The sequence below is a fragment of the Lemur catta genome, chromosome 12, assembly GCF_020740605.2.
Source record: "Lemur catta isolate mLemCat1 chromosome 12, mLemCat1.pri, whole genome shotgun sequence".
Lineage (NCBI taxonomy): Eukaryota > Metazoa > Chordata > Mammalia > Primates > Lemuridae > Lemur > Lemur catta.
Window position 1 is genome coordinate 14007192 of NC_059139.1, and position 14935 is coordinate 14022126.

Sequence of the window (14935 nt, forward strand, 5' to 3'; positions counted from 1 at the left end):
GGGTGTATTTTAACAGTACCATTTCACATGGATAAATACATTTAAAGATGGTGTTGATTCAAAGAAAGGACAGGTTGGTACGGTATCATTTGCAATTCACAGAATTATATTACCTAGTTCCCACAAAGAGAATAAGAATTGAGAAACTCCAATAAGAAATGTCTTCACTGCAATCGTCCACCCCTCACAGTCACAGCTTTTGAGAAGGTGTCATTTGAAGTTCACATCTTACAGTGTTTAGCCTCCAGCTATTCCAGCCACTCCAGATTAACCAAACTCCTGTAATTTTCCAAACTTCTTATCCTTGCTCCTTGTTCCTCCATAAATACCTGTCCAATGCCCAGTTGGTGAACATCTTTCTAGTTTCCACTTTAGTCACTTTTTTTTTTGTCTGTGAAGCCATTTCTGACACACTGCACAGCTCCAGGAAGAGACGACTATAGTACCCTGCATAGGATTCAATCACAGCATGTAGAACATTTCATTGTATTTCTTTGCTTTTTTTGCCTGTCTACCTTCCTTCACCAGACTGAAAGGTACTAGAGGACAGAGAGAAGTTTTGTTTATTTATTTTTATTTTTTTTGTTCCTGGCATCTAGTCAATGTCTCGCCCAGGGTATGTCTGTGTTCCTGTTTTGTAACACAACTGCATGTTATTTTTTCACCTGCATGTACCAGAATTAAGGGGATATTTTGTTAATTTGGAGGGGCTTTATTTAGTTCATGTGATAGTCATTATCTCTTAACAACTCCTTCCTTCATTCACTGCAGTTTGTCTTCCCTCTGCTAGAAATGTTCTTCCAGAGGCTCATGAATAGCTCCTCCACTTCTTTCAAATCTTGTCTCAAAGTCATCTTCATAGGACTTTGTTAGTAGTTCCACCTAAAATTCCATGCTTAGTTTTATACTGTTTCTGTAACAATTACCACAAACCTAATGGCTTAAAACAACGCAAATTTATCATCTTACAATTCTGGAGGGCAGGAGTCCAGCATGGATCTTACAGGGCTACAATCAAGGTGTGAGCAGGGTTGTGCCTCTTTTCTAAGTGCTTTCCATCCTGCAGCAAGCAGTCCCCAAGCTTTTTGACACCAGGAACCAGTTTCATGGAAGACAATTTTCCAAGGATATGAGTTGGGGTAGGCAGAGCTCAGGTGGTGATGCCAGTGGTGGGGAGCAGCTGTAAGGCTGTAAATACAGATGAAGCTTCAAGCTCCCTTGCTGTTCACCTCCTGATGTGACCCCTCCCGCCCCCCTCAAGTTTCATGGAAGACAATTTTTCCATGGACTGGGGGAGGCAAAGGGGGGTGGATCTCTGCAGCCAGGCCCTCGACAAGCCATTGGATCCATACCAGTCCCCAGCCCTGGGGGTTGGGGACCGCAGCTCTAGAGGATGCCTGAACTCCCTGGGCCCTGATCTCCTCCCTCTTCTAAGGGAGCCGCAGTGTAGCATCTTCAAGTCTTTCTCTGTCTCTGACTCTTCTGCCTCCTTCTTCCACTTTATCAGGACTCTTGTAATTACACTAGGTCTACCTAGATAATACAGAATAATCTCCCCATCTCAACAACAGATAATTAACAATCATAAATCCATCTGCAACTTTAAGTCTCCTTTGCCATGTAGCATAACATAATCACAAGCCCTGAGGATTAGGACATGGACATTATTGGGGAGGTGGTCATTATTCTGTCTACCATGCCTACCCCTCCTCAACATTTCATATCCCTTTCTCTACTTTATCATTTTTTCCTTAGCCCCTATGCTATTAAAAACACTATGTATTTCCCTTATTTACTCTGTTTGTTCTTTGTTTCCCCAAATAGAAGGTTTGTTGCTCAAGGCAGGGGGTTTTGTCTTTATTTTTTCTTCTCTACAAAATACCTACATAAAGAAATGTCATACATAGAGCACTTGATAAATATTAGTAAAATTAATAAATTAACAAGAATAATAACTAAGGAAACACGTGGAAAATAAGCAAGTATCCTTCAAGAGAGACTATGACTTAACATATTTCTGGTAATCTTGGTCATTACTGATCAAAATACTCATATAATTTTGAATAAGATAGAGTTGTTGATATAGACCAACTGTATCCTAGCTATTGTATGATGAAAAAATTATTAAAGATTTATTTTTAGACCTGAAAATGATCTCTTTTAGTAGATCACTGTATCCATGTTTATCAAGGCATGATTAACCTTTTCACATAAGGATTTGAAGGAAGCATCAGAAAAGATATTGTAATGCACAAGTCTGTTAGGGATAGCTGATAGATTGCAGGGTGGAAACAATAATGATACTGAAAAACAGAACTTTAGCAGTGATTATATAATTTCCATTTTCAATTCCACACCTTGGTTATATTAAAGTTATAAGAGGCTTGATTTTGTAGCAACAAATACGAAAAGTTACTGAGTTTGATTTCATTTTCATTTTACATTAGCCTAAAATGTACAATGGATTTTTTAAAATGCTAGTACATTTTTAACCAATATCAATAAAAATGCTGTGTCCATCACTGCACAGATGAAGTATATGATTTTTTATTGTTTTTGTTTAAAATGTATGTGGAAGGCAAAAAGAGTTACATTCAGATTATCTTCAACATGAAAGGGAATTTAGATAGCACAGATCATACAGTCCAACTTCCCAACTATAACATGTCTTAACTGTTCTTTAGGACATAGGAGTCACTTCCCCCATAGAATTTTTTCCTCAGGAACTTTTCATCCCTCTAACAAGTTTATGTCTTGTGTCTCATGTTAGCATTATGTACCACAGAATTGTATCCTACAAAACTCTAATGCAATCTTCTGAGAATCTGATGAGCTCCCTCTAATAAATGGGAATCTACTTGAGGATCTACCTGATTCATCTCAGTATCCCAACAGCAAAGCACCTTGCAGCCATATGTTATAAATAAATGTGTGTCAAATGAATTAACAATCAAATACAGCACCATTAACTCATTTCTCATTATCTGCTTTAACATGTCCAGTAATGTGAAGCTCACAGTTGCCTGAGGCACTCCTTTATATAAGAACAAGTGTTACCATCTTTTTAATATGTATGTATATATATGAAGCTAAAATTCTTTCTTCCTGAAACTCATAGTATCCATTGTTATCCCTTTTCCTCTCAAATAGCACAGAATATAGATAGTTCCTCTTTTACATGACAGCTCTACAACCTCCTAAGGGTATGTATCACATCCCACTGGAGTATTTTCCTTTGAAAGCCAAACATTCTTAGTTCTTTTTGCTGATGTGTGCATCCCATGATTTTTAAAATAAGGCAACTGAAACTCACACAGAATCCTCTTGAAGTGTAAAAATGCAGAATAAAATGAAATCATTGTCTGTAGTGTATTTCTGGTCATATAATTTTACTACACATATGCACAGGATTGCAGAATATCTACCAACAAGTGTTGTTTTATCATAATAATTGTGTATTTCCTTGGCACGGTTTTCCTTCCTTATATTTATTAGCGTCTATTGATTTCCTTGCCTTTTCTATGTCCATAATCAATTCTTGCCTTAATGCTTCCTGGTAATTCATTCGTTGTGGCAAGAAAGTATTAAAGGAAAGTCTTCTTTGTATGGGAAAACTCTTTTATTTTGCTCTTGAGGAAGAAGATATTCTATATTTCTTTAACCAGCACCATCTGAGCCATCTGAGTTCTGTAAAATTTTATTCTGAATCAACATCAAAAGAATTTTCCATACCCATGTGACCCAGCAATTCCTCTTTGAATATATACCCAAAAGAAATGAAATTACCACCTCGTAAATATATCTGCACCCCCATATTTATTGCTATTTTGCAGAATTATTCACAATAGCCAAGATATGGAAACAACCTAGGTGTCTATCAATGGACAAATGGATTAAAAAAACTGCACAGAGTATGTGGGTGCATGTGTGTGTAAGAAAATACTATTCAGCCTTTAAAAAGGAGGAGATCCTGCCATTTGCCACAGCACGAATGCACCTAGGAGACATTGTTCTAAGTGAAATAAGCCAGACATAGGGAAAAAAAAGTATTACAGGATAAGCCAGACCCAGAAAAAAAATTGCATGATCTCCATTTATATGCAGAATCTGAAAAAAAAAGATAAAATATATAGAGATAAAGAGTAAAGTAGTGACTATCAGGGTTGGAGTAGGGGGAAGGAAATGGAGAGAAGTAGGTCAAAGGGTATAAAGTAACAAATATGTAGAATGGACAGTCAAAAGAGCTAATGAGAGGGGAGGTATGGGTAACTAAATGAGATGATGGACATGTTACCATTGTTCCACTATAGTAACCATTCTAATGTATCTATATATCCTATAGCATCATGTTGTATACCTTAAATATACACAATAAAATTTATTTTTAAAAAATTCAAGCCATAAAATATTATAAGTGTGTGTAACATTATAAAGTATTAGCTCAAAATATAAAATGTGGCCCTATAATCTATAAAGTTTATAGATTAACAAGAAAATATTGGGATAATATTATAATGTATTCTCAAGTACAGCTCACATCATTTAGAAGAGTATAACATTATTACCACATGATACACAATATAACAATATCTATTTACCTAAATAAGACTAGTTATTTAGAATCATTTAGGAAAAATTTAAATGCACTAAAAGAATTTTAACCATAAGTTAAGACATAGGAGTTAATCATTCATAATAATATTTGTTTTCTTAAGCAGAATAACTATTATTAAAGCTATGGAGATGTTTAGCATCCTGATTTTATGCACTGGATAAAAATTATAATATTCTTGCTCTTGTTTAATGTTTTATAAATTATGTGTCTTGCTGTTTTATAAACATTAACTATCATAATTTATATAATAAAATGATACAATATGTTAATATAATAAACATTTTAATGTTTCAAACAAGCATAATGAGCATTATTGTTTAATGTCTTATAGATATATCTATTAATACATTTTTGGGATTAAAATATTGCTTAATAATCATGAGGCATATATATGGATATATCTGGCTTTTAATTCAGAGTGAATTATTTCATAGTTAAGTCAAATAATTGTTAACTAAGGCAATTTTTAAGAGAACTATGATTTCTTGGTTTATTTCATAGAATACATCAATTTAAATTGTTTGGAAATAAACTTGCAATATCCACTTGGATGGAGATGCTAGAAATGTTTGTCACACAGCAATATCAATACAGAAATCTCTTTTTTAATTCTCTCATTTCAAATGAATAATAAATGGCTATATTTATCTCTTCATGAATATTTAGGTACCAGAAGTTTTGATGAGGCTCTTCCTTTAAGAATTGTTTTAAACTGTTTTCCACACTGAAATGTGGAACATTTCAGATAATATTAGTTTTTCATGCATTTTATTTAATAACAGCAAAAGGAATCATAAAGGGAAGCTATATGGCTGGAACAAATGGAGCCTATTTCTGAGAAATTGCAATTATCCTTGATTTTTGATTTACTCTTATGTACCACAAGGTGATAAATTTGACAAAAAGTCTTCTTAATGGCTTCTGTGCATGAAGAACTTGTTTTCATTCTATTAATGAAGTGCCTCATCATCCAGTCTTTTCCTGTCTAGTGGTCTGAGGCATTGTTAGTATCAAGACTCCTGTCTCCAGTGAAAATCAATGCTTCAAAAATCCATTGCATAGTTTATGCCAGAATTGTTTCATAGTTCTTAATAATCAACATTGTATAAAAATATAACTACAAAATTACAAAAGTCATATTATGTGTATACATCCTCTGTGGTAAAATAACACCCTTTAAAGCCATTAAAATCCATCTTAAGTTGATATTGACCAAGTAAAGTCAAGGGGAGATCATGTGTTTTGACTCACAAAGTTGTCATTGGTCTGGTATTAATTTGACTCTGCAATTATATTCTTAACCCATACTTTATGCTTAAATTCATCTTTGTTTGATTTTATCTTTTTTTTCAGTTAGCAACTGGTTTCATCTATAGTTATTTTATCAATATTAAATTCTTAATATTTCCTCTGTCACTCTTATTCTGAGTATATCAACTCACCTACTTTATAAAGTTCATCACTACAACCCAATAAGTGAACTCTAATACTGGCTGTCTTCCCCAATCTCTATAAACACTTTCTCTCTTTCTTCCATTCTTTAGGTCTCTGAGGAGTGTTCCTCAGAAGCTGCAGGGGTCTAAAAGACATGCATCGTCCATTCTTCCATTTCTGGTCAGATTGCCCATTATGGCAAATTTGGAAAAGACATGTAATTATATAAGAAAAATAACCCATAGTGATTCCATCTGATAAAAGAAAATATTTAAAATAATTTTCCTGTATTATTTTTTCTATATTTTCAGCCTATTATCCAAGCTTTCTTAATTCTTCTGGAGCTTTGTACCATCATAAACTTCACTGAACAACTTCTTCAATCTCTTTCCTCTCCATTTTTTTTCCTTTTTTCTACAAATATGTATGATTTTTCCCCACAGTTAAACAACCACCACAAAACTTTGTTAACAAAGATATTGCCAAACACCTTCTTATCTTCACTGCCATATTTCTTGAAAAATAACTCGTATCATAGATGTAATTTTCCCATGATGTATTCACTTTTAACATTTGGCAAACTGGCTTTTGGTGTCCAACATTCTGTCCAAACCAGAGGACCTTTCTGTCTTAACCATTCTGGATTCAATTCAGCACTGATACTCCCTTCTTAAAGAATTTCTTAAAGGACTGATGCTGTCCTTATTACACTAAATTCTATTTTTAGGTTTACATAAGGGAGCAATCCCCTGCCTTACTTTTTAATTTTTGATGACTCTGTCCCTCTATTGGCTTGATGAGGATGGTAAAAAGTGAAGAGAGAATGGCAAGTTGAGTTGGAAGAAAGTTTTGCAGATTCTGCACTTCCACTTTAGTTGAGAAATATCAGTAGACTATCTTTCTAGGCAACATTAATATATGATTAATTATTAATTAACCTCTATCTAATTGCTATATTAGATTTTAGCATATATCTCTTAGGAAGCATAAATTTTAAAATTTTTAGCCCATTGGAATACATAGTGTCTGAAATATATACTTTTCAAATTTATGTTGGTCTTTAAAGGTTAGTTTATAATTTTAAAAATTAACTAATTAATCCAGGATGTTAACAATTTCACATTACTTTCATCTCACATTATAAACAGTATTAATTCAATTTGCAATGTATCCTAGGAGTTGATGAAATAACCGTCATTTTGGAGTTTCTGCTTTAACTGTAACATGGAAGGCCTGCTTTGATCACTGCTATAAGTGGCTAAATCTTGGTAACAAAGTATTCAGCATTCCAAAACAGAGTGTCTAGAAACAGAGAGACCTCATTTTATTTCAAAGGGAAGACAAAATCATCCATGTGCATATCCCTCTGCCCTTTCTATGCTACTCATACTATATTGGGTCTTGAAAACTGCAATTTAACTTTTTTGTTTTCTATTTAGAAATGGGACTGATTTCAAAGATACAACAGAATCAATGATCTTGGCGTTTCCAGTTTATTGAGTCTCTACTTCCTTCCCTTAAGCATAAGTCTATGTTAATCTAAACCATCCATAATCATTATATAGATGCAAATAGAAGCTCCAAGATCTTACCATGTATTGATAAGGCCAAAAACTGAATATGATTGAACCCAACAAAGAAAACTGATATAAGAAGCTATGTTAGCCAGAAGAATTTAAAAAATGTATATGCTTCTGAAAATTTAAAATAAGACAAAGAAAGATTCGCTAACAAACAAATTTGGACTTTATAAATATATGTGAAAAGGTTTATATTTACAGGAAGTTCAGTTAAAGGAAAGTAGTTCTGCAGCAGCAAGGAAAGATCCTGTCTTCTCTGTGCAATGTGTGGGGCACTGAATCTTTACTGCTGTGTTAGAATATGCAACTCTCCATGCCAAGATTTAATTAAAGTTTAAATATTTGAAGGGGTGGTGATAACATTGTCTCTAATGAAAAATTTACCTGTCTTAGGATCAATAGAGAAATAAGGTTGTCCCTGAAGAATGCTGTAAACGACTCTGGCACTGTTTCCATAGGTTGGGTCATCTGCGTCCGTGGCCTTGACCTGGAGCACATAAGCACCTGGAAAATAAGACAATATGACTCTAGAATTTTTGTTTTATATAGTTCAAGGTCACGTCTGTTATCTGTTCAACTCCATTTTCCTTTGGAATTTGGCATGTCTCAGGAATGCTGTGAGTATATGAAGTCACTAAGGATAATTTAACCATTATAATGAGAATTTGGGGCAAGGGTATTCCTGTTAGTACAAATGACACATATTTTAAATGTCTATTCTAAAAGCTGTGTCCATTTCCAGTAGCTGCATTATTGAACTGAAAGTCATCATGATAGCTTATTGATTTGTACACCAAGGAAAACATGGATACCACCTACATTAGCTCATCTGCTTGCTATTGATGCTTCAATTTTATGATTACGATATCAATAGGGAAGCTAAAAGGTTTAGAGCTCACTGAACTTCTTCAGAGATTGTTAAGTAATTTACAATTGCAATTTAAAAATCAACAACTGCCGACTAACATTAGGAAGCCTTTAATTAGAAAAAGAATTTTTTGAGAAATTGAGGAACCACAAATAATTGCAAAAATAGCTACAGGTATATCTCTTTGCCTTGTGATTGAATTAACCTAAAGATTCAGTGACCTAAAGAAACAGTGTAGACAATCCAGATTATCTGTAAATTCTCTAATTTTTTTTGTCACAAGCATATTTTATGGGTTAAGAGAAGTTGAAGGGAGTTTTTTTCCTATATTTTTCCTATCTACTTTTAATCAGTTTCTAAGAACTTTTTAAGTGAGTATCCCTTCTTAATGTCCTGATCAAGGTTACTCTTTTGAGTTCAGAACAAATTAAAATCAGAAATACCAAAAATTGAACCAATTAGGATACATATATGGCTGATGGTTAGAAGGAAATCTCTACTGAGCATGACATGAGCAATGTATATCCAGCCGGAGTTATACAGTGAGCAGAACCCTCTTTATCTCTTGGAGGCATGCAGAGTAACTGCTCTATTTGGGGAAAGCATGATTGTCCCCTTCCATTCAAGTGTTCATTCCGCCTTTACTCTGAAGAGTACAAATTTGGAACAAATCAAGTCTTCACAGTTTACTATAAAAGCTAACAGAATGAATCATCCTTTTCCCTCTGCTTTTTTAAGTAAAATGTTATTGTTTTGGTAAGAGTAAGAAATGATAACTTCCTGTAGACATTCCATGCCAAATGTTTCAGTTTAAGATGGTTTAGTGACTTATAGCTATATTATTAATAACAGATGAAAAATATGTTACAACAGGCTTTCCCAGGAAAGGAAACTTCTAGAAGGAAAGTAGGCAACTATTACTAAGAAGCCAAGGTGAAGACTAATATGTTCTGTCATCATCATCATCATCAATACTTATCCTATCATTAATCATAATTGACAATTTTTTTTTCTCCAAAGTATTGTGTATCTGTTTTAAGAATTCATCAGAACTACCTTTCCCATAGAAATAAGCAGTTTATTAGGGGTAAATTCCCCTCTTCCCAGCAGTGATCTTTCTCCCAGAATCTTCATCTGGATCTTTGCTATCCGGTCACCAAACACATATTATACAGGCAAAGTCTACAAATATTAAATACTGTCCCCATTTTAGATATAAGTGATGCAGTTGAAAAGCTCTGAGTTGTTCTACACTCTGGATACATTTGAAGAAAAATTATTACATTTAGTAGCAAAGAGGAAATTAAAAATATTTAAGAATAATAAACTTGCTAAGCCTATGCCATACACAATGTACAGTGGGGAATACAAAGATGAATACAATTTGTCTCTCTTTTACATTTTTGTTTTTAATGTTAATACGAACCTCCATGAAGTATGCTGAACAAATATTTTCTTCCAAAAGTAGTATTAAATTATTTAAGTTAATCATTTTTAAAGCTCCAATATTTAAAGGAGTGAATTAGTGAATTGAGAAATACTTCATTCATGCATAGAAGTAGCAGATATTTGTCATACAATCCCACTTTGTGCAAAGCAAAAGGATAACTAGATAGCAAGAATAATTGCACTTGTAGCATATTTCTTCAATTCTATTCATAGTATTAAAATAATTATCCACCCAATTACAGTATATATTAATGCTTCTTTAGGGAAGAAAGATTCCAATGTAAGTTCTTCAAGAGTACTTAAAGCTTGCCTCTATAGATGTTTACAAGAATATAATTAAACACCATTATATCAGCTCCATGACTTTCACCAAACTAGTGCAAAAAGAGATTTCATACTCAGTTCCTAACACTATTAAACACTAAATGCCCAAGAGGTAGGAGCAGGAGGGTGAGGTTGGAGGCATGTTTAACATGCAACAAGGAAATAATATAATTATTTTATAGAATAACTATAGAAACCAAAGTAGTCTTGTATGCAGCAGTCAGCCTGAAATTTGTTCTCTTATCACTCAAATCCAGGAATGACAATATAAACACTCTAAATGGTGAAGTGCAGAGAGAATGTAGCTAACAGAGAAAACACTCCTTTATAAGTGGCTAGAGATAGAGTACACAATGTGCAAAGGAGAGTATTAAGTTATTTTAAGTTCCCATGTAACACTGATCTGATCAGTAACAAATTAATTAGTGTATTTTTTAGTATCAGTTAAAGCAAACACTAAAAGTTATTTTATAGTAACAGTTAAAAAAATAGTAAAAGTTATTTTATAGTAACAATTAAAGTAACAGTAATCTTAAACAGTCACTGAAAAGAGAATAAATATTTATAAAACTATGATAAAGCAAGGGACCGAGAAATCGATCATTGAGAATTATAGAACCGTGATGAAGAAAGAAGAGGCATCAGGAGAAGCCCATTTGATATAACCTGCAACTAAATAAGTGATCACTACAACAATCATTGACTATGAGTTAGAGTTCATGTGAAATCCAATTTGGATATTGTATTTGCTCAGGCTGGAATAACAAAATACCACAGATTGGGTGGCTTGAACAATAGAAATCTACATTCTCACAGTCCTGGAGGCAAGAAGTCCAATATCAAAGTGCAGAAAAATTTGGTTTCTTGTGAGATCTTTCTTCCTGCCTTCTCACTGTATCTTCACAAGGCCTTTCCTCTGTGCACATGTAGAGGGAGAGCTCTCTGGCGTTTCTTCTTCTTCTTATAAGGACACTAGTTCTATTCTATTAGGGCCCCATTCCTATGACTTTGTTTTATCTTAATTAGCTCCCTAAAAGTTCTATCTCCACATATAGTCACATTAGTGGTTCCACATATAGTCACATTAGTGGTTAGAGTTTCAACACATGAATTTGAGGGGGACACGGTTCAGTTTATAAAAGATATCATTTTTGTTATACAGATATGTATATGTGAAAATATATTAGAAGTTAACAATTTGTAAAACATTGTTTGTATCCGTGTTGCAAAATACAATCATAGTATGATGTGATCTCAATAATTTGCACCTTTACATTCATGTCATCATAAAATTCTGAAATAGACTTGTTAAAGAGGGATATGTTACCTAGATGAATTAACTTAGAGTCAATATCATTTTGTCCAATTTCTGTGTAAAGTATGAATAAAAAGAATGATATTTTGCTTTTTAATTCCAATTTTGAGAATTGACACATTCAGTATCTTATATGGAAAGGCAATACACAAAAACACACAAGGTGGTTTAATGGTTTCTAATGACTTCTCCCAAAGTAATGTTCATTTATTCATCCATTCAATCTGCTGCCAGACACCCCATGTCATGACTGTTCATACTCATTTACTGTTTATGATGAGGCTCTTTCATGCCTCTATACTCTTGCCCAGGTGATCCTGCTACCTGGAGGCCATTTTCTCCCCATTGGTATCCCAGCTCCATGTCATTTTAAGGAGCCCTTGCTTTTCTGCTCCTAAGCAGTGATAATTTGTTCACTCCTCTGTAGTCCCATCAGATTTATTATACTTTGATGTTTTTAAACTCAATACATCATGTTTCTTTCTTACTGTACCACAACATTTTTACATTAATAGCTAGATTATATTCATCTTTATACACCCAGCACCTAACAGAAGTCTGTCATGAATTAAGTCCTAAATAAATGATTATTGATTCTATATTTATAGTACTCACATGTACCTGTACATACAAAAGACAAACACAACATACACAGTCCTGTAAATGAGTGACATGGAAGATAGTTACAGTCTTCAGAGCCATTTTTAATCTAAATTGGGGGTTCAGCAGGTCTTGAATTTCTAATAAACCTCACTATTTTCAATTTAGAAAATAGAACCAAGAATAGGTGGCATTACATTTAAAAAATTACATAGGCAAGAAGATTTAGAAATAAGAGATAAGAATTTGTACATTTGTCAAACCTGCATGAAATAATCAGAGCCTTTAATATAGATGACATAAAAATCCCCCACAGTAGAAGTTATACTCCCTTGAACTGTACTTCTGGGATCAGAGCAGGCAATTTGTTTTTTCTCTGCCTGCCTCCCTGACCCTGATCAGCCTGGCCCCAGAGCAGCTCCAGCATACCTAACGCTATGACAGCAACTTATGATTTGGTATTCAGTCCAAGGAACCAAAGCACTCTAAGGTTATAAAACCTTCTTCCTAGATATGTCCTAAATATTTTAGACTATACATATTTACACCTTGTGATTCAAACTTACTTTGATGGATAAGTGAATCCATTTTTATGAGCACTTTATCTCTCAGTTGTGTGCCAAGAATTCTCTAGTACCACCGATATCAATACAAATGCTAATGCCTGTGCCCAGTAACACACACTGAACTTCAACTTATAGTGATGGCAACATCAACTTAAAGTGATGGTACAACGTTGCCTCCTTTATGCCTAATGTCATCTGGAAATTATTTTCACAGATGCTGTTGGGAAATTCCATAGAAATCATGATGAAATGCATGAGTTTGGAATATATTCACTCAGTGGCTCTCAGCTACAATTCAGTGAGCTTTGTATTTTTCTGTGTAGCATCATATTCTTAAAGGGTAAAGAAATCACTTTTGATTCAAATATACCTAGTTACAGAGTTATGAACCAGTTAATGAGACTAGAGTACATTTAATACCTGCCCTACATATATAACATTATTTTGATTTGATCAGAAGGTTCTGCCATGTTAAGGGTGAGACCTTTATTTCTATGAACTATGTATCTATCATCTATCTTCCTATTCATTTATCTATCTCTCTATACTATTTTAGTAAAAAGAGAAAAAATGTATCTATATGTATCATATATATGTATATATAGTGTGTATATATGTGTGTGTGTAAACCAGAAGTCAGAAGTACTAAATCCTAAAATATATGCTGCATTTAAATAGATATATGATCTTGTGCAAGTTATTTCAATTCTGTAATGATAATATAGTTTTAGTGGGCAGTATGGTAATCCCCCTCCAAATTAATCCTACCTAAATATTACAAACTGTCAAAATATATATTCACATATAACTATTTCCATCACACCTCCATGTGTGTTAGAAGTTGAATCCCCTGGAAGCAATTGGCTCAAGTCTAAACTATCAGACCCAAGCACCTGCCCCCTTCTTTTCTGGCTAATAATGCTTGTTTTAGAAGTACAAATGTAAAACATTTCCAGCTAATAAAAACAGAGGAGATGTGTTCTGGGAGTTTCTAGGAAATTCTCTCTTTCTTTCTCTCTGGACAGTGGTGTGCAGATATGTAGAATTGCTATAGAGATTTCAACACTTTGGGGGAAATTTGACTGGAGACTGTCACACAATAAAGGCCACAAACTGTAGAATCACAGGAAAAACAAATGAAGAATCTTGATTAAACTTCCCAAAACTCAATCTCCAAGCATTTTGATGATTTAAGACCACAAATACCCTTTTATATGCTGTTTTGTGCTTTGAGTTGGGTTAGGATTTTCTATTACTTTCAAATTAACAAGATTTTGGCAAGTCACTTAAACATTCTAAGCTTTTGTTACTGCAAATCCAAAATGGGAGTATAAATAGTCATAGTTGGGACCTCATGGAACTCATTTACACATTAATTTATGAGAAAATGCATGTAAATTGAATAGAATAAGAAATGAAATCCCTAATTCCATGGAGCTTTCCCTTCCAATATGGAAAATGCTCACATCTGGGGTCCACTGGGACCCTACTTTCTATTACTTATAGTCACAAGGAGTAGATGTTTGTGGATAAAGAAACATGAGGGTAAAAATGTAAAAAAAAATAAAGTAATGTATATAGAACAGCCCAGTGCTGCAATGACCCGCATTAAAAGACAAATCTCAGCTTAGTGCCCTAAAGTCACGGACTAGAAGGACGCCACAATTTCGGGCATGACTCCAGTGGAAGGAAACCAGCAGGTTCTACAGAAAAGACAACACCAATAGCAGTGATGTTGACTGAAGACTAAGATGGTTTGAAGGAAATATGACTTTGAGTCATAGGTACTCAGGAAGGTGGGATCCAGGGAATGGACCGAATTGCTATTCAAACTTCTGCCTGAATGTGGCTCCAGGTTCAGTGCTCTCAGACGTAAGAGAACTTGGATCTGAACCTCAGACTCAGCAAGCATTGAGGACTCTGGATTGCTAGGTGGACTTCTGGCCAGCTGCTAAATTAGTATGAGCAAGGACGTCAGAACCTTTCCTGAAATTGATCTTCTCACTGCTTCTTTGTAAAGACCAGTCACCCATAATTTATAATCGCACCAGGCAAAATTGCCCTTCACCAAGTTACCAGTCTACCTTTTAAATCAAATATGAATAGAATTCTTGACTTTAATATTCTGAATCCTCTTGTGCTCCCGGAGCATCATCTCTTGCTACTGGCCGCTTTTCATTGGAT

At 34.2% G+C, this 14935-nt stretch overlaps 1 protein-coding gene across 2 annotated transcripts in view; it reads right to left on the minus strand.

The window, feature by feature from the left end:
* Positions 1-14935, minus strand: part of CDH12 (cadherin 12) — a 351941-nt gene that overhangs the window by 72943 nt on the left and 264063 nt on the right. The window contains exon 4 of one of the 2 annotated variants that reach the window (XM_045566578.1): positions 8014-8133. The exons of the other annotated variant lie outside the window; for it this stretch is intronic. Within the exon in view, the coding sequence (XP_045422534.1) occupies positions 8014-8133 (120 nt within the window). The remainder of the gene's footprint in view (positions 1-8013; positions 8134-14935) is intronic. 2 annotated transcript variants of the gene reach the window in all.